This window comes from Gossypium raimondii, chromosome 7, assembly GCF_025698545.1.
Source record: "Gossypium raimondii isolate GPD5lz chromosome 7, ASM2569854v1, whole genome shotgun sequence".
Lineage (NCBI taxonomy): Eukaryota > Viridiplantae > Streptophyta > Magnoliopsida > Malvales > Malvaceae > Gossypium > Gossypium raimondii.
The window spans coordinates 767,591-793,384 of record NC_068571.1 but is presented as its reverse complement, the minus strand read 5'-3'; the positions used below and the strand labels follow the sequence as shown (position 1 = coordinate 793,384).

At 30.1% G+C, this 25,794-nt stretch overlaps 2 protein-coding genes and 1 pseudogene across 2 annotated transcripts; 2 read left to right on the top strand and 1 right to left on the bottom strand.

Moving 5' to 3' along the window:
• Positions 1 to 71: 71 nt before the first annotated feature.
• Positions 72 to 6,644, top strand: LOC128042422 (uncharacterized protein At2g29880-like). Its single transcript, XM_052633455.1, has 5 exons — positions 72 to 430; positions 1,697 to 1,750; positions 2,648 to 2,701; positions 5,788 to 6,159; positions 6,234 to 6,644. The coding sequence occupies exons 4-5, from the start codon at positions 5,794 to 5,796 to the stop codon at positions 6,642 to 6,644; spliced, it is 777 nt and encodes a 258-aa protein (XP_052489415.1). The 5' UTR covers positions 72 to 430; positions 1,697 to 1,750; positions 2,648 to 2,701; positions 5,788 to 5,793.
• Positions 4,149 to 5,650, top strand: LOC128042599 (protein ALP1-like). The gene is made up of 3 exons (XM_052634016.1): positions 4,149 to 4,656; positions 4,753 to 4,978; positions 5,071 to 5,650. Exons 1-3 carry the CDS (start codon positions 4,243 to 4,245, stop codon positions 5,544 to 5,546), a joined length of 1,116 nt encoding a protein of 371 aa, XP_052489976.1. The 5' UTR covers positions 4,149 to 4,242; the 3' UTR covers positions 5,547 to 5,650.
• Positions 6,645 to 17,870: 11,226 nt separating the features above from the next.
• On the bottom strand, positions 17,871 to 20,641 carry LOC105765705 (esterase-like; annotated as a pseudogene).
• Between the last annotated feature and the right edge of the window lie 5,153 nt (positions 20,642 to 25,794).

Below are 25,794 nucleotides of genomic sequence, written 5' to 3'. Positions count from 1 at the left end.
ATGTATAACAACAATAGACTTATAAATACATGAAATTGTATTTTTATGAGAAAAAGGGTATAGTAATCTAAAGATCAAATTCCAATAATTTACATTGTGTTTGGTTCAGTGTATTAGGTAATCCATTACTGACCGATTACGCGCCTATTACATTACGCCCCTATTCCGGCGTTTGGTTCGCTGTAATAGGTATTACGCGCGTAATACAATCCCGACCTAATCCCTAAATTCCCCGCTTTTCTAATCCCTTCCGAAATCGAGTATTACACATTACGTCCGGCTTCCCTCCCCAACTCTCTGTTTTACCCTCCCTCCCTACCCGACCCTCTCCTCTTCTGTCCTCATAATTTCTCCTCCCATTTCCCACTGCTTTCGTTGATGATTCTGTCCTCATCGTTTCTTCTCTCGGTCTCGGCGTTTGGTTTTTGAGGTATGAATAAACTTTTCATTTCTTGAAGCATTTTACATGATTCTTTTCGTAATAAGGAGTTTCAGCCATTTTTTGAATGAGTTGGGTTTTTTCCCAGAATTTTCCCTTTGCTTGTTTCTGCTAGTTCAATTTCTTCGTTTTTCTTTTTGGTGCTAAATACTCACTTGAATATCGAGTTAACTCTTTTTCTTTCTGCTCGTTCTATTTTTTCGTTTTGCTTGTTTCATTTTTTGGTGCTAGTTCCAGAACCGTTTTGCTTGTTATACTAATCGATCCCAAGGATCGGGTGGAAGCGAGGGGAAATAAATTTATGCTAAGTGATGCATATTGATGGTGTGAATGTAGTTCACACTTGTAAAGCAAAGCAGTAAAGCCGATAAGATAACTACTTGCTGATCTGCATGGATTCTTTTTGACTTTGCAAAGCTTTTTTAGATTGAAACATATGCTTTGCTTGCACAGTGTGATCAAATAATGCAGATGATTGAAAAAAGTTGCACAATTCCTAGTTTTCTTCTTTGAAAAACTCTTGTTTTGTACCAGAACCCACCCTTTCTGTTCCATTTCTTAATTTGTTTCACCTCCTTCATTTTTCTTGGTAAAGGGATTAAAATGCATCTACTCAACACAATGTTAATTTAGTTTTGTACTTTTTATTAATATAAATATGGCTAATTGTTGGTTTGTTTGATGCAAACCAATTCTACTTGTATTTTTTAATTTAGTAATTACTTGTTAAAACATTTAAGCTGACTATGCCACCACATTTAGCACAAGTCTCGGCTGTTCGGGAGGCTTTATTATGGTTAAACCCTGCCCATATGTGAAGGATTTGATTTGTGTTGAGATCAATTCTCAACACGTTTTCAATGCCGTGGTACATCTCAGAGTTCAGCACTCTCTTCATCTTAAGGCACAATTTCAAGTCTTTTCCTTCCCTTTGGATGAATAGAAGCACAAATAAAATGAATGCTCTTGCAAAAGTGACTTTTATTCAAACGAATCGCATCATTTTTACCTTGATTTTGTTCCTAGCCATCTCGACCTCCTTCTTTATAGAAGCTCCATGTGCAATCTCTTCTTTATCCTGTTCTTATTATCCTGTTCTCTTAATATCAGAATAGTATCCTTCTTTATATCAACTAAAGCTTGACCATCTTTATATATACTATCTAATCTTCCTTTTATGTTTTCTATATTGAACTTCAACTATTTCTATAATTTTCTTAGATGGGAATTTATCAGCTTTCCCTTTTCTCATTACAGGTTTCTTGTTCCAACACTTCTTCATCGTAGTCGTCCCCGATTTGCTCATTACAGGTTAGTTTTCCATTGGTATTCATGGAGATCAGCTAGTATTTTTTACTGTATATATATATATAGTTAAATTTTAATTATGAGAATATTAATAATCTGAGTTTGCTTAGCCAAGTGATGATCTTGTATCCGGTTGATGTTTTGGTATAAATGAGATATTGCAGTTCTAAGTTATACAATTGTGAGTTACTAAAATGCGACCTGTATGTAGATAGATAAACAAAATTACGTTGTAAATGTGAAAATGCAATATATATATTGAAAGAAAAAAAAGAAGAAGAGATTTTAAAAGTTTATCAAAATTCAGTATGTTGTTTAAAGAGATTCTTTTTATATTACAATATCGAGGATAATCAGAGACTTTATTTTGTAAATCACATTAACAAATGCTTTACTCGCATCAACATTGGATCCAAGCGATAATACAACTTAGATAAGTGAACATGTTTGGTGGTTAGTTTTGGGTTCATTCGATTAAAAAATGCTCAATTGTGGGTCAAAACTTTATAATCGGTACCGATACAAATAATGCAAACAACTGAAATTTTGGTTACTACAAATGGAATGTAAAGATTACCCAAAAGCTTTTGTCGAGTAGCAATAAATGTAAAGATTACCCGATGACAATGCTTATCCGATGACAATGATTACTCTTTAACAGTTTATTTGTTGTTTAGTTGAATAGATTTTGCGGAATCACTCATTTCCTTTGTTTTTATCTTGTTTTCATAATGTTTGCTGTAATATTGATTTTGAATCATATATATTCAAAGCTGCCAAGTTGGTATATTTTATTATCTAAAGGACTGGTTACTAAAAGAGAGGCTGCTTTGGTTATTCGATGATTATGTTTATAAACTGATTATTTTTGTAACATCGATTTGCCTTTTCTCATTACAGGTTCTTTGTTCCAACACTTCTACATCGCAGTCGTCCCCGATTTGCTCATTACAGGTTAGTTTTCCATTGGTATTCATGGTTTATTAGTATGTTTTCCCTGTATGGTTATGTTTGTATTGCTGTAGCAGCTTCTGTTGTTTCCCAAATGAATATGGTTTTGTTTGTATGTTTGTATTGCTCATTACAGCTTTTGTTTGTATGGTTATGGTTATTGCTGCATAATTATTGTTCTTTTTTATCACCAATTTGTACGTGGATGACTCGAAATGGCACACACACACTTTTTGTTTCCCTTATTCATTTGCAGAAACAATGAACCATACCCCAATGTCTTATGACCGTTATCTTTTATTTGATATTTTTCTTTTATGCTTTATTAAAAAAATATTAAATTTTTTTAAAAAAAGAAAGTAGTATGTATTCAAATCTAAAGTTGAAAACTTTTTGAATTTAAAATAGGTTATATGTTTTTACTAATAGGTAACATTTTTTTTAAAGAAAGTAGTATGTATTCAAATTATTGGTGTATCAATGCACCAACTTTTTACTAATATATAACTTATTAGTGAAAGCGTACATAAAATCAATGTGATACAAATTTGATATATAATTTATTAGTGAAAGAGTACATATAAAGAGTACATACAAATTAGTTTCTAATATATAATTATGTTCAACCTTTAATTGATATTATTCAAATAATAATAATTATGTTCAACCTTTAATTATGTTCAATCTTAAAGAGCATTATGCCTACAAGTAATGGGCTTAAATAATATTAATTTGTACATGTAAATACAATACTAGATTTCAATCTTTTCCAATCGTAATCGCAAATACAATATTGTTAATATTAATTTGTACATGTAAATGAGATAAGAGTTATATATATTTTACAAAATAAAATTACCATTTAAAATTTTATAAAAGTTTTAAAACTTCAATTTCATTATTAAACCAAATCTTCATTCTTCATTTTATTTATTTTATTTATTTTGAAATTAGAAAACCTTAATTAAACTAATCATCAATAAAAAATTATTCAATGATCAAACTTTGATACTCACCTTTATTAAATCTTAAATTTCATTATACGAAATTAAATTTAAATTTAAATTTAAATGTCCAAACTATCAATGTCCAAACATTGAACATGCTTTAATTAACTAATCAATATATTTATACGAAATGAAATGTTCAAACTAATCAATGTTCAAACTTTGAACATGCTTTATAATTTTAAATTATAATGAGTTTAGTTATAATCTAACAAATACCAACCTTCAAATTTTAGGTCAATTATACATATTATATTAAATTTTAATATATTTAAAATGTAAATAAATATATTCTCTTTCATTATTATTTGGGTGATTGATAAAGAAATGAAATTAAAGTTGCAACGATATCATTTAATAGATATTTTTTTTGCTTCGTGTGTTCTAAATTCGTGAGTTTAAACTATGTGTGTTCTAAATGTTGCAGTAATGGCTCGCCTGCCTTTAATTGCACAAAGTGTGAGGCGTAAAAGAATTGGTATTGCTGTGACAATATGGTTGGAAATCTGTAGAATCGCGATTTGGTTCTTATTTAGAATGGCCACCAGCCATAGCCTACATAGACCAAGGATTAGGTCTTATACCTTAGATTTTTATGCAAAACGGGATTATGTGAAAAGGCTTGTATATGCTAGTGACGAGACCTGTATTGAACAAGTTAGGATGAATAGAACTGCCTTTTTTAAACTATGTGAGATGTTAGAATCGATAGGGGGATTGAAGTCGACAAGGTTCATGCTTGTTGACGAGCAAGTAGCAATGTTTTTACATATCATCTCCCATCACCTGAAAAATCGAGTTATCAAGCATTACTTTAGAAGGTCCGGGGAAACTGTTAGCAGAGCATTTCATAGTGTTTTAAACGTTGTCATACGCTTAGAAGATGTGTTATTTAAAAGGCTGGAGCCAATTACAGCCGATTCTTCTGACACAAGGTGGAAATGGTTTAAGGTATTGGACTGAGTTTTATATATAGCTTCAACAACATTTAGTTGATTTAGCTTTAAATTAGTATTCTAACTCAAGGTTTTATATCATGTGATATAGAATTGCTTAGGTGCTCTTGATGGAACCCACATCAAGATTAGGGTTCCAACAGTTGATAAACCTAGATATCGAACGCGAAAAGGTGACATAGCAACAAATATGCTAGGTGTTTGTACACCTGAGATGCAATTTGTTTATATTCTTTCTGGTTGGGAAGGTTCAGTTACCGATGGATGGGTTCTTCGAGATGCCATTAGTAGAAAACATGGATTAAAAGTTCCTCATGGTAAAGTGTATAGTTAAAGGACTTTGAATTATTCATTAAGATCAAACTTTGTGTGCTGAATTAATCATTTTTTAAAAAAAATTATTTTATAGGTTGCTATTATCTAGTTGATGCTGGATACACAAATTGTGAGGGATTTCTTGCACCATTTAGAGGACAGCGATATCATTTGAATGAGTGGCGTCAGGGTTATCAGCCAAGTTCTCCGCAAGAGTTTTTTAATATGAAACATGCCTCAGCACGTAATGTTATTGAAAGATGCTTTGGCTTATTAAAACTTAGATGGGGAATACTTAGGAGTCCATCGTTCTATCTTAGATGGGGAATACTTAGGAGTCCATCGTTCTATCCTGTAAGGGTGCACAACAGAATTATTATTGCATGTTGTTTGCTCCATAATTTTATTCGAACCCATATGAGTATTGATCTCATTGAAGCAGAGGTGGGAGAAAGATTACCTACAAATAATGTGGTGGATGACGATGAACCGAATATCACAAATATTCATCCATCGGATGCTTGGGCTACTTGGAGGATGGAACTAGCCAACCAAATGTTCGATGAATAGCAAGCATCTAGAAATTAGTTTGTGAAACTTTTGTATTGATTTTTGTATTGTACTAAACTTGTTGAATTATAATATAATTTCTTCTAATTCAGCATGTGTTATAATTTTAAATTTTTTGTGGAACGAGCTTTTGATTCATGATATTGAACTTAATTTCTTAGATTTTATAAAGTGTTGACCTTTTGAATCATGATATTAAAATAGTAATTATATCTAATGCAATGTTTTTTTTGTTCTTAAGATCATTATGTCAGGTGTTCCAGGATCAAATGTTTCTTCTCAAGCTTCTCGAGGAAGCAAGAAAAAATGGGTTCCGGAAGAAGATGCAGCATTAGTTTCCTGCATGGTGGACCTGCACAATGTTGGAACATTTAATGCTGATACCGAGTTCAAAGCCGGTTATTTGAACGAGTTGGAAAGAATGCTACAAAAGGTTTTACCAAATGCAATGTTGAAGGCGAAACATAATATTGAATCAAGGATTAGGTTATTAAAAAGGGAGTGGTCAATCGTCTATGACATGCTTAATGGCCAAAACAATAGCGGTTTTGGTTGGGACGAGCATAGGCAGCTCGTTGTTGCTGAAGATGCGGTTTGGGAGTCCTATGTAAAGGTAAGATTATTTCGAGTCTTTATTATCTTATTTTTATCAAACTTATGACTAATATGATTTCCTCATTTTTTTAGAGTCACAGAGAAGCCGCTCAATTCAGATATCGTACTTTCCCTTACTACGACCAGCTTACTACCATATACGCAAGAGATCGAGCAACTGGGAAAGATGCTCAAACAGCTGCTGATGTTCTTGAAGAAATAAATGCTGAGGATGTTCGTACTACAGCTATGGATGAAGAAAGAAACTCATTCTATGACTGCGAAGCTGACATCCCTTTGGATGATATGGATGTTTCTGCTGTGGAGCCGCAACGAGATAGAGACCAAGGGGGTTCCTCATCTTCAAACAAGAGAAAGAAGAAATCTGATGCTCGTGATATGTCTTCTTCATTTGATGAGGCTACCACTTTATTGGCAGAAAACATCAAGGCCGTTGGCGATCAAATCAGTAGGAGTATTGCCTCCGAGGTGGTAGTTCAATGAGGTCGAAGAATATCAAAAGATGGAAGAGAAAGCTTCAAATTTATATTCAGCCTTATGGTCAATTGAAGGTTTAACCGATGATCAGCGGTATGATGCTTTGAGTAAAATTCCCGATCATCCAACTCAAATGATCGTTTTCTTGATTTACCTTCATTGCCCGATTGGAATGGGTCAAGATTTCTTTCTCACCATTAAATATCAATGTTCAAACTTTTGATATTGTAAAACTATATGACATATGGATTATGATGTACAATTTCATTTTCATCTAACCTTTTCTTAATATAAGTTAATTAAGTTTATGCGAATATAATTCTCAAGTTATATATTGATTTTAGTAAATTCATATAAGAACATTTTATTATTAAGAATTTTATGAAATTATATATCACTATTAAATTATATTTAATATTAATTATTTTAAATTGTATAAATTCATATAAGAAAATTTGTTATGAAGAATTTTATGAAACTATTTATTAATATTAAATTATATGTAATAATTATTATTTTAAATTATACAAATTCATAAAATATAATTTATTAGTTATAATTATTTTAAATTTTATTACATCATATATTTTAATTAAAATATATTTAATATTAATTATTTCAAATTTTCTTTTATAGTATCATATATTATGATTTGAGTAAATTCATATAAGAATATTAATTATTAAGAATTTTATTAAATTATATATTTTAATTATAATATATTTAATAATAATTATGTTAATTTATATTTTACAAGATATCATATATTATGATTTGAGTAAATTCATATAAGAATATTAATTATTAAGAATTTTATTAAATTATGTATTTTAATTATAATATATTTAATAATAATTATGTTTAAATATGATTAAATTATTTATTATTATTATTATTAATCTTATTAAAATTTAAATAACAATAACAAAAATCATTTTCCAAAACAAATTTACGCTAAGGGTATTCTAGTCATTTTAGTTTTTTCCATTATGCTATTACACCTCTATTCCATTCAATCAAACACAAGATTACTATTACGCCTCTATTCCATTACATTCAACCAAACAGTTGATTTGCTATTACACCTCTATTTCATTACACCTCTAATCCAATACACCTCTAATACAATATAGCGAACCAAACGTGGCCTTAATTTCAATAAAAATCCCATCTTTACATCATAGTCTCGATTAACAGAAAAGTTAAGAGATGTTCAATCATAAAAACTATCGACAATTCCCTTTGTAGCGACCTATAATCTACACGGGCGCTAGTCGAAGGGATTATTGAAAATTTGAAAACAAAGTCTCGATTTTCTTTTAAAAAAAAAGAAGAGTCGCCACCGATCTTTTTTCTAGGTGTGATCGGACACCTATTAAATTCTCTCTCTCTTTTTTAGAAGAAAAATTATCTTTTAAAATTTCTTTAAAAAAGAGTCATTTTTAGGTCTACGTCAAAATCCAAAGAAAATTAGAGTTTAGGAGTCGGTTACGCACAAAGAAGGTATTAACACCCTCGTGACGCCCAAAATTGGTATCTCGTTAAACGTGCGTTGTCTTAATTTTCAAAAATATAAGTTCAATTTAATATTTACGCACAAAGAAGGTATTAACACCCTCGTGACGCCCAAAATTGGTATCTCGTTAAACGTGCGTTGTCTTAATTTTCAAAAATATAAGTTCAATTTAATATTTAATCGTGATCCGATTGAAACACAAGAATTTTGATAAATTACATATTATTATATATTTTTAAAATTATAATTTGATAATTTACAAAAGATAAACATTTTATTTCAACACGGGAATCTTTTAATTTCTCGATTTTTAGAAGGGTGTATTTAACACGAGCAACAATATTCACCCAACATAACGATGAAATCAACAGCTTAATGTCAAATCAGTTCGTTGCCTTATTTATTGAAATTATTTAAATTAAAAAAATTGCAACTAAATAAACATAATAATATTTCTAAAATTAAAAAATAAAAATATTTAAAAATGCCAATAGTATTAAAAACGAAATGCCAATAGTATTTAAAAATGCCGAGTTCAGGCCGGGCCCAAAAAAATTTTCATCCCGCATCCTAGGCCCGAGCCCGGCCTAGCCCAAAATATGGGCCTAAAATTTTGTCTAAGCCGACCCGAGAAAATATTCCTAAGCCCGACCCAACCCGACCCGAGAAAATATTCCTAAGCCCGGCCCAGCACGACCCATTTTTTTAATAAACACCAAAATTTTATTTTAAAAATAAAAAAATATTTTAAAAATATTTGAAAATTTAAAAAATAAAATATATATTTATTATATTCGGGCCGGGCCGAGCCGGGCTCAAGCCAAAAAATGGTGCCCAAGGCCCAGCCCATTTTCTAAACGAGACTTTTTTTGGCCCAAACCCATATTTCGGGCCTAGATTTTTACCCGAACCCTCCCATATTTTAGGCAGGCTGTCCGGCCCATGGACACCTCTAAGTGATACATAATAGATTTCTTCATTACCTCTAATTTGTGATTCACACGTTTTTTCTATGATCATTGTAATACCCATTTTTACCCGACTGGAAGCTTCAGTCGACGACGCTCAAGGGTTAAAAGCAAAACCCTAGCGGAGCAGCAACCTTTTTTTATTTTTGGGAAAAATAAAACAGAATAGGTTTTTTTTTAAAATTTATTTAGCTTAAATAAGAGCAAAAAAACGGCGCCGTTTGATGAGGATAAGGTCTGCACATTCTCGCTCTAAAGGGTAATTTGTGCAGTTAGTCCTCTCCTTTGCGCTATGGTGTTCAATTTAACCTTTTGTTATTCTTTTAATTGGGCACGGAGATTTCATTTGTATGTCATTTTAATCCACACTAAAGCGCTGCGTTTTGGGTATTGGGAATATTTCCTCTTCGATCCCTCATGTTATCCGCGCGTTGCACTTTAGCTTTTTTTAGATTCTGTTTTTTGCCCTTTTAATTTTGTTTTAGTTTCAATTCAATCTTTGGCCCGCTATTTTACTTTATTTTATTTTATTTTCTCACTTTTTAATTTTGTTTCAATTCTAATTTAATTTTTATTAGTTTAATTTTAAATATAATTAGTTCATATTTTCGACATATTTATTTTTTAAATCTAGTATTATTTAATATTTAAGCTTAACATTGTTTTAAATTTATCATTAGTATTATTTTAATATTTAATATACTATTATTTTAAATTATCATTAATATTATTTAAATTTATCATACATCATAATTTGAAATTTATCATGTACTATAATTTTAAACTTATCATATCATTATTTAGATCTATCATATACTATTTTTATGTATATATTTTTATATAAGCTTAATATAATTGGTATGTTTTTTTTTAAATGGTCTTATTTTATAATGTATTTATTTTTAAAATTTTCTTTTATATTTTTACATTTTAAAGAATTATATGATAGTATTCTCATACAATATTATTATTATATGTATATAATCTGTATTTTTTATTCTATGAATATATTTTTATTTTTATATTATTATAACTATGATTTTTTAGTTCCCTTTAAATACGTTCTTTTTTAAGCTACTTATATGTATATAATTTCATTCTTTAAAATACCTTTTTCTATATTTTGTAATTTCAACTTTTACATATTATTACATATATCATTATTTATATCGAGTTTTCACTTTATACGTATCACTTATTAGATTAATATATGTATATTATTTTGTATAGTGCTTATTTTGCTTTTCCTCATATGCAACATTTATTTTAAAATTTGTTTAAATATTATTGTCTCACATAGTATTTATTTTTAACTCAATTTTGGTTATTTCAATTTCTTGTATATTATTTATTTTAAAATTTTGTACATATACTTTATTGATTTACAATTTCCATTTCCTTCATGCCATTTGTTTTTAGTTATTTCAAAACTTGTACATTTGGTTTGCATTTGCATTAATTGGCTCGTTTTATTAGCTTTTGAATGTTGATATTGATATTGGCATAATGTACAATTGAGATTATTGTTGCTATGTTTGTTTGTATTTATTTATTGATTATTCATTGCTTATTAATGTATATTTTATTTTCGAATTATCCTTTTGCGTTGTACATTATCATTCAATTGCAATACGTTCGTTTAAAAGGTTGTTTTATTAAAATATTGAAATCGTTTTTATCCATAAGTTTTTCAATATATTCAGTATCCAAGATTCTCGAGAAGATTGTGCCCTAACTTACTGGGCTTCAATTTTCCTCGTTGAATTTAAGTAATCATTTTCAACATGGTATGCTTGGTTGGTTGGTCTAAGTCTGTTTAGTGTATTTGCATTTTGGGTTACATAAGTTGGATGATTTTACCCCTCTAAGTGGGAGTGAGAAACTATTCTTTCGTGAGGTTTTCACCTTCGTGCAGGATAGTGGATCGCTTTTGGGATACATCTATACCTATGTCTTCGTGAGATTTTCATCTCCGTGCAGCCATAGGGAAATGTATTCCCTTGAACTGAACTTGGTCCGCATGAGCCTATAATGGGTGAGGATTAAGGAATCTGCTGGTTCGGGTACCTTTGCCCTAGAAGCCAAACCATATATAGTGAACTTTAGGAACTTGCCCTAGATAGAACTATGCCAAACCCCTAGAGGTCACCCGAATAGGCACTCTATTTATTTTCTTGTTTGCTTTTACTTTGTACTAACTTGTTTTTGTTTTGTTTTTATTATGATTGCATTGCATTTGTATCTTAAAAAAGAGGTGTTGATTCAAGTTTGATTAATAAATTAGAGAGCTTGTCATGGAAAACGAATTTCTTGATAAAGTGGAAGATAATACGGCTGCCTGAATATATTCCGAGAAACACAGGAAGGGTGATGAAGGAATACATGACTTTTTACTTTGTGGCCCGAGGATTCAAGCTGATTATTCAAGAGTTTCCGACATTCCAAGTTCCTTAAAGAAGCTGATGAGCATTACGAGGATGGGCAGACGATGGATCGCGACCAAGATCAAGAAAAAGGAGCTAGTAGTGGCATTCATTGGAAATTTACGAGATTTATCTTAAACATACAAATGAAGAAAGAGATCGATGTTTCTTAGAGTATAAGGGCGATGCCGTACATGTATCCGTTTTATGTAAAGAAGTTTGTTTCTTTAGTAAAGTTCTCTAAATGGAATTGAATCAGAGTCAACGTCTTTTTTTGCATTCATTTCATACATTTGTATTACATGACATCATATGTATTAAAGATCGTTAAAAGGCCCTAATTAAGTAAAATTATTTCAGTTAATCTGGAAAACCAACACCCTTACGGTACTCCAGCAAAAACTAAAGGAATGGACCAAAGGTTGGAGAGATTAGAGTGGATGCAAATACAGATGCTAGAGCAATTGACCAAATTTCAACAAGATATGAAGGACCAGATGCTAGAATTTCAAAGAAATATGATGAACCAATTAACCCAGTTATTGGCAAGAGGGTTAGAAAAAGGAAAAAACCCAGCAGTCCACTTTGGGGATGATAATGAAGACCCTACTTATTTGCCAGGCTTTACACTAACAATTACCTAGGTACAACCAGATAGGTATCCACAAAAGGTGTCTGTTAACATTGGACCCCAAAAATATCAGACCGGTACTTCAACACCAATAAACTACCTGACGAGCTCAGGTTCCAATCTGAATTGCAATCTAACCAATCCTGTTGTCTTTAATGATCTAGCGGAAACAAAACAGGCAAGAGTAAAACCCTCAGATACTTTAAAGTCCCCAAGGAAGAGGAAAAATGAGGTGAATAATGCGAATATGTATAACAAGGGCTATTCAAAGCTGATTACCGCAGGCCAGCCAAGGACAATTACCACTAGTCATCAGATCCCTCCAGAGCAAGAATCTAATTTAGGACCGAACTCAGAAAAACTTCAGTTCATGCCAATTCTAATGCCGTATAGGAAGCTGTATCAGAGTTTATTCGATGCACACGTTGTTTCCCCTTTCTACCAAAAGCCTATACAACACCCGTACCCCAAATGGTATGACGCAAGTGCCCAATGCGAATACCATGTGGGAATTATGAGACATTCTATAGAAAAGTTGTAATGACCCAAAATTCACAAGCATCAAAAAAGTACATTATCGGGCTTTCGTCTTAGTAAACCGAGTCATAAAAAAATTATTCGAAGTAATTATGAGTTTAGTTGAGTGCTTAATTATGTATTAATTGGGTGAATTTAGTTTATTTAAGAGGAATTAGAAAAAAAAGGACTAAATTGAATCGGGGATAAAAGTTGAATTATAAATTAATAGAAAATAAAAGAATTAAAATGGCAATTAAGCCATTAACAAGAAATGAGGAGCCAAAAGTGATAAAAATCTTAGATTTTTATTTTTAAATATATTAATATATTATTATATAATATAATATAATATAATATAATATATTATATTATATTATATTATTATATATTAAACAAACAAAATAGATGACAAATGAATGGTAAGATTAAAGACAAGTGTACTAGTAGTAATTATATAGGTACACTTGTAATAAAAATAAATATGTGCTTAAATAATAAGTAAAAGATTTTTTATAATATATTATTATTAATATTATTAGTTAAAATAAAAGAAATAAAGTAAAGTAAGTAAAATAAAAGAAAAAGAAACAAAAGAAGAACAGAAAAGAAACAGAGAAAGAGACGAAAACAGGGGAACAAAAAGGGAAAGAAAAGAAAATGAGAAAATTGGGATTTTAAAGCTTCAAGTTTAATTTGTAAGCTAAATTTAGCCCTTTTCTCTTAATTTTGATGTTTTAGAAGCTTTAAAACAATTTTTTGTTGAAATTAAGTGGAGGTTATGGAAGTTCATAGGTTTTTGAGCATGATTCATGTTGAACAAGTTGTTAAATTAGGGGTTTAGTTGATAGAATTTCTAGTTAGAATAGATAAAAGATTAAATTGTAAACTAAGTTATAAGTTTTACATAGTTGGGATTAAGTTATAAAAAGCCTTAAATTAAGGTTTAATTATGAATATTGAATAGTTGAGTTAAATATGGTAAGAAATTAAGTAGAAAAGAAGTATAAATTAAGCTAGAAAAGTAAGTAAGCTTAGTTAGAATTAAATTGGGAATAAGTAGGAATTGAATAAAATTTAATTATTATTTTTTTATAATTTAATGATGTAATTAATTGTGAAAATAATTATTATTTTCGTAGCTAACAAGGAAAACGAGGCATCGGCATCCAAAGGAAAAGAAAAGATCGTTGAGGAGTAAACGCGTACCAAGATATGCCCAGGTTAAGCACTGATATTGTAATTTGAACAACAGCACGATGTTAGAAATTCGCAGTATGTTCAAAATTTACATCATGAATGATGCAGTGAAAATTATCATATCTTTTCCCATTGAAGCCGAGTTTCTCTGAATTTTTGTTGGATTTTATCTTGATTGAAGAGGAAGATCCAAGGATTTCCATCATAATTAAATTTCGCCCTAGAAGGCTCTTTGAGAGAAACCTGATGTCAAAGAAGATCTTTCGCATACAAGGTGAAAGTGGAAGATCTTGTGTGACAGACTATCTAGAAAAGCATTGATTCTGATCAAAAGAGAGAACAAGGACTGTAACACCCCTTACCCGAGACCGTTGCCGAAGTCGAGCACGAGGCATTACCTGACTTAACTTACTAGTTTAGAGCATAAAAATTTGCTTTTAAAATTAATTCACTCACATTCATTCAATATGTCCCTAAAAAGGAATCTCAAGACCCTAAATCATGCAATAAAAACGGTTCGGGTCCAAACCAGGAACATTAAAAATTTTCCGAATACTTAATCAAATTAAAACAATTTATTTCACTATTCACAATAAAACTGTCCACCTGCGCAAAAGTTACTAATTTAATTATAACTTGAGTTACGAAACTAAAAATTTAGATCTGTAAATTTTATCTGAAACTACACTCATATATCTTCTTACCATAAAATTTTTAGAATTTTTGGTTTAACCAATTACTACATTTTATTCTTTAAATTTCCCTATTTCACTATTTGACAGCTCTAACCCTCTTCACTAAAAATTAATTATCTCAATGTACAGAATTGGATAACATTCTCGTTTTTTATATTGAAAATAGACTCACTAAGGAATCTAAAATATAAAATGTAACTCCAAATTCATTTTTACAATTTTAATGATTTTCTAAAATTAGAATAGGGATTTCAAAAGCTATTTTAATCCTATCTCACTAAAATTGAAATATCTAAAATATACAACTATTTTTATTACTCTATTTATTTCATATAAAATAGACTCATTCAACTTTAATTCTGTATCTTATTCACTATCTAATTCAATTTCCACCATTTTTGGTGATTTTTCAAAATCACATCAATGCTGCTGTTCAAAAACTGCTCCATTGCAAATTTTTACTCTTTTATAATTTCTTTGTATTAACTATCATTTAAGCATACACAACACCAAATCACGTTCTTATATAACCACTTCAATATTTAATTCATTATCGAAAATTTACTTGCTACTCCTTAGCCATATCATAAGAATACACACAAAACGACCAAGTCCCAATACATGCCATATAAATCAAAAAGTTGTTTAACAAAATCTACCGGAGTAAATCTGGATAGTGTGATCGTTGATGTAGATCCGATCCTCTGAACATATATATATATATATATATATATATATATATCAATCTACAAGAAACAATAAACACACACAAGTAAGCTTGCAGAAAACTTAGTAAGTTCATAGGCTCATAATAAAATCTTACCAAAATTGCAGAAAGTTTTTTTTTTGAACGCAAATGAGATGAGTATGGGTGATTTGAGTTCTGAAATTTAAACGGGCTAAATGTATTGATAGGGTTAATTTACGATCATAAGTTGAAATGAATATCTGTTTTGAGCTGTGATTTGTTTGGTAATGCCTAGTAACTTTAATCCTGCGATGGGCTCGAGTTCAGGGTGTTACACATTTCCAACTTCTAACCAAACGATCTTCTTCGTTATTCTCGTACCACGAATTCTTCGAGTGTGGACTTGAACAATTCGAATCAAACACAGAACTAGAAATAGTTTTCTTTTCTTTTGTGGTGAAAAAGAAAATTCTCTTCTCAAATAGAACCCGACAGAATAGTTATTCCAAAAATTATATTTAATTCTTAGAGAATAAAACTCTCTCTATTTCTAGCGAGAATAATAATATTTAGAAGTTGTGTCAATAGCTCTATCAATGTCATCTATTTATAGGGATAGAATGTAGAACTCTTGTTAATTGTAGAAGTTTGTTTCAACTTAAAAGCGAAATCCTAATTCTAATTAAATAATTAGATCAATCCAATTCTAATTTCGTTAAAATCATGAAAACTTCACCGTAATAGTATCTATAAAAAATATATTTAATATGTCGCATTCAATGGTTCACTATGATCAAACGATTTATTTCTATTTTCGAACTTTATTTAATTCAGAAAAACATAAATTTATTTTTCAGGTCATATTCATTTTTCATTTTCATTTTCATTTTGGAGAAAACCTTAATCATTTCCAAATGTTTCCTATTCTCCATTTTACCATTTTTGTTAATTTTTATTCATCTAATTCAACATGCAATTCATTTTTGGTTTCAACGAGCTAGCGGAGGGACCGATTGGACATATTCAATTGAGGCTCAAATTATTTATAATTAAGTTCTTATTTTTCATCTATTAATTATAAACTCATTTAGTCACGAAGTCATTCCACTATAGTATCGTGACTAAGCTCTCCCTAGCGGTATACCATTACGAAAGCAACTCGATTAGTTCATCCAATAACTTGTCATAAGTGTGTTGCCCTCATAGGATATCCTTAATCTCTTTGGGATAATATTCGTTCTCCCAATATGATCCTATTTTATCTCATGGTAATCATTACATCTTCCTTCATGAAAAGTCAATTACTATCAAATAATAATCAAATTATTTATCACAAAGACAAACGATCCATGACCATGTTTACTTTTCATCAACCATGTAATGTCAATGAGAGGATATCATTTACCCATGTCTCGGGCTTTGAATTTCACTATTGTGAATGACGCTACATACTGCAGAAGTCGTACACCCAACGTATTATCTTTCGGTTCTTTATATATTCAAACACAGGTTTTTACTTACATCAAAGTGTATGAGTCACATATGCATAGTCTGTTATCCACTTAGGATTTAGGTATGCCACACTCTAAATGTCAGAAGTGAATAAATCCATAAACGGATTTAGAATCTATTCTTTTTGGGTCCAATCTGATGTGTTGTCAGTCCAGTTAGTCACATTTATGTCTCTATCTTTTGAAAGTCATTTGCTCTGATGCCTATGACAAAGCATCTCCCCAATTGGATTTGATAGATGACATATTAGATTTTCAATTGGTTTGCTCATTTTTTATTAGACTAAGGAGATGTTTAGATTGGTCTACTAGTATAAGCTATTTTTCTGTATTATAATCCGACCACATAATATTGCTTAGTATTAGTTTATACATTAGACAACTAATAAGTAACATTTGCTTCCATTTTGCTTTTCGTGCAAAAACCATATAAGGACATTATACAAAATATATTAATGTTATCGATAAATTAGTTTTATTAATCAATCTCATTGAAAAAATTACAAGTGTACATTGACGAAAATACTACACTTAAGACACTAGATCCAATAGAAAACTCTTATAAACAGCAGTTAGATTTCATTTAGATCACATACTAAAGACGCACAAAAACTTCCATTTTATTCTCCATATTTTGGTATTCTTAGTTTGTTCTATAAAGAACTACTGCAAAAGTCTATTATTTGATATTCTTTTTATACATTGTTGAGTGCTTAAATAAAGTGGTATGTTACATGCTTTTAAGTCTTCAATGAATTTATCATAATATTATTTTAACTCCACATACAATCACTATCAAGTCCTAACAAAGATATATAATAGCATAGTTTTAATAGGATTCACATGTTTTATTGATGACTTTGCGATGAATGAGTAATTTAATATGTTATGACCAAACATTAATTCACACTTTCCTTCTTTTGATTTTATCATTGCAATACATGTTTCATTCTAAAGAAACAAACAATATTGATTTTCTTTATTTCAGTTTTATCAATGCAGTTTAGCGTTTCCTCTTGGTTATGATAAATCATCTCTTTTTCACCAAAACCAAAGAAGCACCAAACAAAACCCCAAATGATGCTTACCTAGGGTGGCATGCCAGTTTCAAAGGAATAGGTGGATCTGAGAAATCTCCAGATGAAACAAGATCAAAAGAAAACTTGTTTGCAGCCTCAGTGAAATGAACTCCATCCCAACTCACTCGAACTGATGGGTCTTTACATGATCCCACCGTAATGTTTTTGCCATTAAAACTAATTTTTCCTCCACATATTGCCTCTTCGCTATAGTTGTACTTACCTCCATAACCACAACAAGCAACAAGAGGATGTTCAAATCCTACAAGCATTCCAAAAAAAAAAAGACTTATGTTGGTCATATCAATTGGCACATTAGAAGTTTAAGCTAAAATAAAACAGTAATAATATTGTATCTTTCGACATTTTGTTACCATTTTTAGTCGGGTGAGTGTATAAAGAGTATAGAGCGGAGTAAAGGTCTACATAAACAATTGTAGCCAAAGGAAACTCAATCCTAAGTCGAGCCAATGCATTCTTCAACTTGGCATTGAAACGTTAAGCTAACAGATTATATGGCTTGGCACAACCGACAGAGTCCTTTTCAGCTAATGGAAAACTTGTTAGAATTTTTGGAAAGCAGCCAAGTGGCCTCGTATTGTAAACCCAAAATGATCTTGCTCCTAAATTGTATAGATTCTGCAGTGCATGAATAAAATTCATTGAACCTTTTTTTAGTATAATATGACAAACCAAAGAATTACTAGTGACATTTTTTTTTAATTTGAGGAAACTTTGATAATGTCTGAGAAGTGGTTGACTATATCAGGGATGCAAGCTATAACTTGCACTATGGTCATGTTAAGGAAGAGACTTTGCGTGAGATCATTTTGGCCGATGTCAAAAGTGTATAATGCCTTGGAAAAAGTTTCCTCCCTTGGTATTAGACTTGCATATATTCCTCCTACAAAATAAAAACATATCAATGGCCTTAAAGAAAAATTAAAGTCAAAATGAAATTAAAGATGACATGCTAAATTCAAATTCATTTGTTATACTAAATTACAATAACGTATAGATATTATCTATTTCTAATAGTTTTATACTATATCGTAATTTCATCTTGAATTTCGAATTTTAATTTGGATTTTAATTTTTTAAGATGAAAATATTGAAATTCAAGATAAAAATACTAATGTGACATAAAATTATTAAAAAGAGATACAGTTAACATGACATTATTGTTTCATACAATTCTTTACTTGAGGTATATAATATGTAGGTGCAAAATTACTTACCATGTCTTCTAATAATTTGGGATCTATTTTTGAACTGGGCAAATTGTAAATATTGTAAAGGTAGGTAGAATGGACTGGCGTGGCCATAGGGGACAACATCAGCCATCGGTAATCTTATGGTGGAAGACGCGTCGCAAAATTCGCGCCATGTGAGAAATTGATTGCTAGTGAATTCAGGTAAGAGCTTAGGAATAGCAAATCCAAACTCTCAGCTGTTCACAATAATAGCCACTAACAAAAATTAAATTAAATTAAACTTGCTCATAATTAATGAGGAAAAAGAAACTTTGAAGGAAACTTGGAAATATATAAGATAAATTATATTTATATTCATCTAATTATTAGTATATTTTATTTTAATCATAATTATTATTGATATTTAATATCTTTATTTTAATTATAAAAAACTCGATAAATTTAATCATCCACTTTATACATTTTATCAATTTAATTTTAATTTTTTAAAAAATTATAAAAAAAACTTTTAAAAAAATCCTTCTTAAACTAAAAACATGAAACTTAAAAAAACCCATTTCAACCAAGTTGCTCGTCTCAAGTCTCAACACCTAATGATTCTGCTAAACCCTAAATTAGAACATGAATTGATATCATACAGTAAAGTAACTCCATTGACAGGTTCATGAAGAGCTTAAATGTGTTTATCTTCTCTCTCGAAAAATTTTGGGTTCTGATTCATTAGAACGTTGGAACTTCATACAGGTTAAACTAGCATTATTTAATGGAATAATTATCAAAATATTAAATATAGATAATGTAAATGGTTAAAATAGAATTTTTTTTTGGAGTTAAGTGACCAAAATAAAAGCACATTAATAATTGAGTATATAAATATTAAAATTTAAATTCATGAGGTTGTTTATAAATTATTTATAATTTTATAATTAATTAATAATAAATTAATTAAATTTAAATTTTATTAAATAATAAAAAGTAACATTATGGTAACTTTTTTAATCAATGATAGTTTTTTTTACGTCTTATGTAATGAAAATATATAATATTTATTTTCATTCAAAAACATTTAAATTTATGGATTAAATCTTAGCTCAATTGATACAATTGTTGTAGCAACAATAAAAGGACTTGAATTCAAACACGCTTAAATGTGAAATATCTTTCAATTTATGAGGAACTATGGTTAGCTAAAAAAAATCACTTTAAAATATATTTTTTATTAATAAATGTTAAAATTTTAAAAACTAATAAACATGATATAATTGTTAGTATTTTGTAATTAAAAAAAATATGGAGAGAATAATTAATCAAGTACCAGTGAAATCAACGATGAGTCGTCCATCACAAAATCTCCCGGCCGGCATTCCGAAAAAGGTGTCTCCATTAGGCGACTGAAGTTGAATGAAGGCGGCAGCGTAGCCACCGGTATCGGAATTAGAGGCACCGAAATTAAAAATCGCCGGAAAATGACAACTTTCCGAAGGGAAATCATGATTGAAATTGGTAGTAGAACCGAATAAAAGAACCGAAAGAAAACTGAATATGGTACTGGTAGGATCCATGCATGTGCCTGGAGAAAAACAAAGGTTATTAATATATATTTATTTAATCTTAAAGTTATCCCCAAGTTTGCATTACCATTCAACTAAAATTTTGTTCAATTGGTTTTATTATAGATGAAGATATCATAAATAAAAATGGTTATTAAGTATAAATTTTAAATAATAATTAAAATCAATGATTATATATAAATTATTTATTTTAATCACAAGCAGTATATTCACTTTTAAAATGAATAAATTTGTTTTTAACCTTTTGGTCAAATCAAAAAATAATTTTAAAATAAATAAACAATAAAAAATATTCGTTCATTCAATTAGAATATTAATCAATAGAACTTAAGGCAATAAAATAGAGATTTATAGTTTTTGTTTCTCTCAATTGCATCTCCAATCACTTCAAGAATACTTTTTATTGTATACTACCAATAAGTATTAGGGGCAATAGTAAGACATATTGTATTCCCAAAAAGAGATACAAGTTCAAACCTTGGAGATAACATTGATGGACGAGACAGCCACGGGCCCCGAATATGACCGTAAAACAGATATGAAGAATATCAAAAAAGAAAAAACCAGCAACATCCAAGTCACCACCTCTTACGAATTGGGCTTATTTTCTAGGAACCTACCGTGATTATCACATCTCCCTCATTCAAATCAAAACCATTTTCATCAGATTCTACCATTTCACATGCACCCTTCTAGGAATTCATTACCTTGTCTTCAAATGAGATTCTATTTTTCTAAGGAGGCCTCAAGACCTGTCACCTTCATTAGGAGGGTCTTCTCACCACCTCATTTTTTTTGCAGCTTTACTTGTATTATTAGTTGCTAGAGCAATCGTCTTCGGGTCAATTTCCGTTGTTTGAACTCATGTACCCCTCACCCCTTCACTTTAATTACTGCTTTTATTTGTCGATTGACAATGAGGCACGATTGGAGAAGTTCGAGATTGCTGGATTGCAAAATCTGAGCATGTCACTCTCAAGATCAAGAGAGAGGCCATTTGAAAGCATTCTTTGCGTTGGAACATATTCAAAACATTTAATATATTTCAATATTTATAAGTGAAAGTTGTAAATAATCTAAAATAAATTAAATTGATGAATTCTCGAAATCATTAAAAGTTATATGACTTGATTTGTAACAGTCCGTTTTCAGTGATTTCGGAACCATAGTTTTGAAAAACAAGTCAGTAAATATTATTTATTTAATATTTATGAGTATTTATTAAAGTCATATTAAAATTTGGTTAAGAAATTTGACGTTTAAATAGTTAATTAATTAAAAGGACTAAATTATAAAAGCTGCAAAAGTTAGTTATATTAGTTAAATGTATTAAATGAGTATGAAATTTTAAACTAATGGACTTAATGAGTAAAAATATCATACCATTAGATAGTGGACGGTTATGGTTTGGTTTTTGGTGAAATTTTGATGATTTTTAAAGGTTAATTTTGTAATTAGGTAAATTGTTAATTAAACAAAAGATGACAAAGGTATTATCATCTTCTTCTTATTTTTCTTTTTGTTTGAAAACCGAAAAGCCATAGCCAAAATTTGGAAGCATTCGGCCAAGCTACCTTTGTGTGCATGCAAGTATTTTGTAAACCGTTTTTCATGCTTTTAATGTTTTTGAAGTTGTTTTAGCTTAATGTAGCTAACCCGAGGGTTAAATTGTAAAATTTTTAAAAGTTTAGGGGCTTATAATGAATGATTTAGGTGTGAATGTGAACTTAGTTGATAGATTCATGAGTTTGATAGATAGATATAAGTATTTTTAAGTGATTTTAGGTAATTTTAATGTTTAGGATATATTTATGAAAAGAGTAAAATTTCATGTAAATAAGTTAAAATGATGATAAATATGGGTTGTTTGTGAACCCTATGAAATTTTGCTAGCATGAATTTTAGTTAATTGTGGTTAAATTGCAAGTTTCGGGTTTAAGGACTAAATTGCATAAATGTTAAAATATGAGGGTAAATTTGTAAATTCACAATGATAAGGGTTATAGGCTTGAATTAATTATGTAAAAAAAATTAATGGTTTAATTGAATGAAAATTATTATTTAGATCAAGAAACGGTCAATCAGACTTAAGTCGTGGAAAAGCTAAAATATAGAACTAGTCGTCAGCTTTGTCATTGCAACTGTTTTCGTAGAGGTAAGTTCGTATAATAGTTAATTTATTTCTCGTGGAATTGTTAAATGCTAATGAATAACTAATTTAGCTAACTTAAATGTTTAATGTGTACTATATGCTAAATTGAATTACATTGCTATAATAATCAATTGATGAAATAGTTGATAATGCGGATTACAAGTATATAAGTATGAAATGTTATAATGGAAATGAAGTTCAAGGATAAAGGTATGAAAAGTGTTTCATTTGAACTTTGTGAATACCTAGGATACAAATGACATGTCATTAGGGGTTATACGGTTTCGGGTTTTGGTCTTGGATGTCCTACTGATGACGAGGTCTTGCATTTGTTGCAGATTCTCCACAGTCGTGTGAGCAGCATTGTGTAGCTTAACATCCCGACCCATAGCTCGTGTGAGCAGACCTATTTCATAGCTCATGTGAGCATTACAGATACGGTTACAGTTACATATACAGGCACACTTTGTGTAAGCATGGTTCTCGTGTATCCGACATTGTTTCATTTGGTTCAACAGGTAATAAAGGTCTAAACAAGTAAATTCAATTTTATGAAATGTTATGTGAACATGATAAGTGAAATGGAAAGTGTTACCATTTTTGCTTGTTTGGAATGAACAAATGGTACATGTTGGAAAGGTGATAATGTAATGTAAATTACTATGATTCTAGTTTATGTGCATGATATATATAAATCACATGTTTCATGTACGAATTCACGAACTTACAAGTTTGGTGATGTAAATAGGAATTGGATAAATTTATGAGCATGGTAATGTAACACCCCTTACCCGTATTCAACTCCGGAATAGGGTATGAGGCATTACTAGAACACTTACACATGTAAACGTATTAAACTGAGTTACAAAATTTCATTCAAATTTAAACTCTTCAAATTTTTAACATGCTTTTATAATTCTTTATAACATATCCTCAAAATATTATATTCATAACAAATAGGGCCTACGAGACCCGATACTTACTTATGTAATTCAAAGCTCCATTTCCGTTTTATTCAATTCACAATATTTCGTGTTCACAATTCAAATTAATTTCTCAATCCAATATATATATTTCAATACCACACTCTCATACTATGAAACTTTATTTTCCCATATGAGCTTAAACCATGATCATCACATATCAAAGACAAATGTTCTTGACATTTCCATCACATAAACCGAATTAATCAATGCAACTCAATGATATAATCATCCATATATCATTATTATCATATATATATATCAAGACTAAATTTCTTATACATTTGGTCAATTGCTTTTCAAAACCGCAATAGTTCCTTCGGTACCAATACGTATTTACCATTCAATTTAACATTTACCGATTATAATCGGGCATATGACCATTATACACAATTATTTCCTACATTTTATTGTCCTCCTCCTCCTCTCCATTCCACATCCTTTATGTGTATATCACATTTAAACAACATTAACTATAATTTCTCTATTCACTAACATGTATATTCAAAGCTGTCTATTCAAGTCATAGTCACTAAATTATTTTTACCCGGAGCTACAGAACTCCAAATTAAGATCCATAAATTTTATCCGAAACTAGATTCACATATATTCTTACCATAAAATTTTCATAATTTTTGGTTTAGCCAAATAGTATAGTTTATTCTTTAAAGTTTCCCCTATTTCACTGTTTGACAGTTCTGACCTCTCTTCACTAAAAATTAATTATCTCACTGTACAGAATTCGGATATAGTTTCCGTTTGTTTCTCATAAAAATAGATTCACTGATAATTCTAAACATATAAACTTTATCCCATAATTATTTTTTACAATTTTTACAATTTTCCAAAGTCAAAACAGGGATTCCAAACTCATTCTAACTCTGTCTAATTAAACTTCAAATATCTCAAAATATATAACTATTTTGCTTTTTCTATTTCTTTTATGTGAAAATAGACTCATTAAGCTTCAATTTCATATATTATTCAGCCTCTAATTAAATTTCCACCATTTTGGTGATTTTTCAAAGTCACACAACTGTTGCTGTCTAAACTGTTTTGTTGCTAAATGTACTCTTTCATAATTTCACTTTTTCACTTTCAATCACAATTCAATTCAAAATTCACTTTTCCATTTCTAAGTCGATATTCAATTCAGTTCCACACCTATATTCATTATTCAATTACACTTAGTCAATTTCCGTTGAACACTCGAATATACATAGATACGTAGAGAATTAGCACATAAGTGCCACATCGATATGTAGCCGGCCACCATCGATACGTAGCGAAGCTACCAACGATACGTAGCCGGCTACCAGCGATATGTAGCCGGTTACCACGATACGTAGTGAAGCTACCATCGATACGTAGCCGAAGTTACCATCGATACGTAGTCAAGCTACCAGCGATCAATAACACCGAAATGTCCACGGCTCGCTCACACAAGCCGTCAGTGTCGCAACACATGCTAGATCACCCAAAGACCGGGACTCACTGTAACATCAGTAACATCGATCTCTAGTGACATGTCACTTGTATCCACTTCTATTCCTAAGTTCAACCGGAATTTACACTTAACACTTTATTTTAAACACTTTATCACTTGAATAATTCATGAATAATTTTCCTTCCACATTCAATATTAATTCACATATCAAATATAATTCACAATTTATAAAAATATAACTATTATTTACACATAACTTATTTTGATGCAATAATATAAAAATTTAGCAATTTAGTCTTTAATCTTTCCTTTTCTCCGGTCAAGGTCGATTCCACTTCTTTCTTGATCTATAATAACACATTTGACTTATTTAGTACTCACATTTATCAAAACAGTCCTTGACTCAAACTTTGGTAAAATTATAATTTTGCCCTAAACTTTTACATATTTACACTTTTGCCCCAAAGCTCGTAAATTAAACTTCATCCCTTATTCTTATGTATTATGACATGTTGAACATTTTTCCCTTCTATAGAAACATCAAATTCCAACTCTAACACTT

Excerpts from the sequence above, each read along its gene's own strand:
- LOC128042599 (XM_052634016.1), top strand. The coding sequence starts at position 4,243 with ATGGCCACCAGCCATAGCCTACATAGACCAAGGATTAGGTCTTATACC. Across the intron at positions 4,657-4,752 it reads CAAGGTGGAAATGGTTTAAG|AATTGCTTAGGTGCTCTTGA; the intron begins GTATTGGACTGA and ends CATGTGATATAG. Across the intron at positions 4,979-5,070 it reads TGGATTAAAAGTTCCTCATG|GTTGCTATTATCTAGTTGAT; the intron begins GTAAAGTGTATA and ends ATTATTTTATAG.
- LOC128042422 (XM_052633455.1), top strand. The coding sequence starts at position 5,794 with ATGTCAGGTGTTCCAGGATCAAATGTTTCTTCTCAAGCTTCTCGAGGA. Across the intron at positions 6,160-6,233 it reads TTTGGGAGTCCTATGTAAAG|AGTCACAGAGAAGCCGCTCA; the intron begins GTAAGATTATTT and ends TCATTTTTTTAG.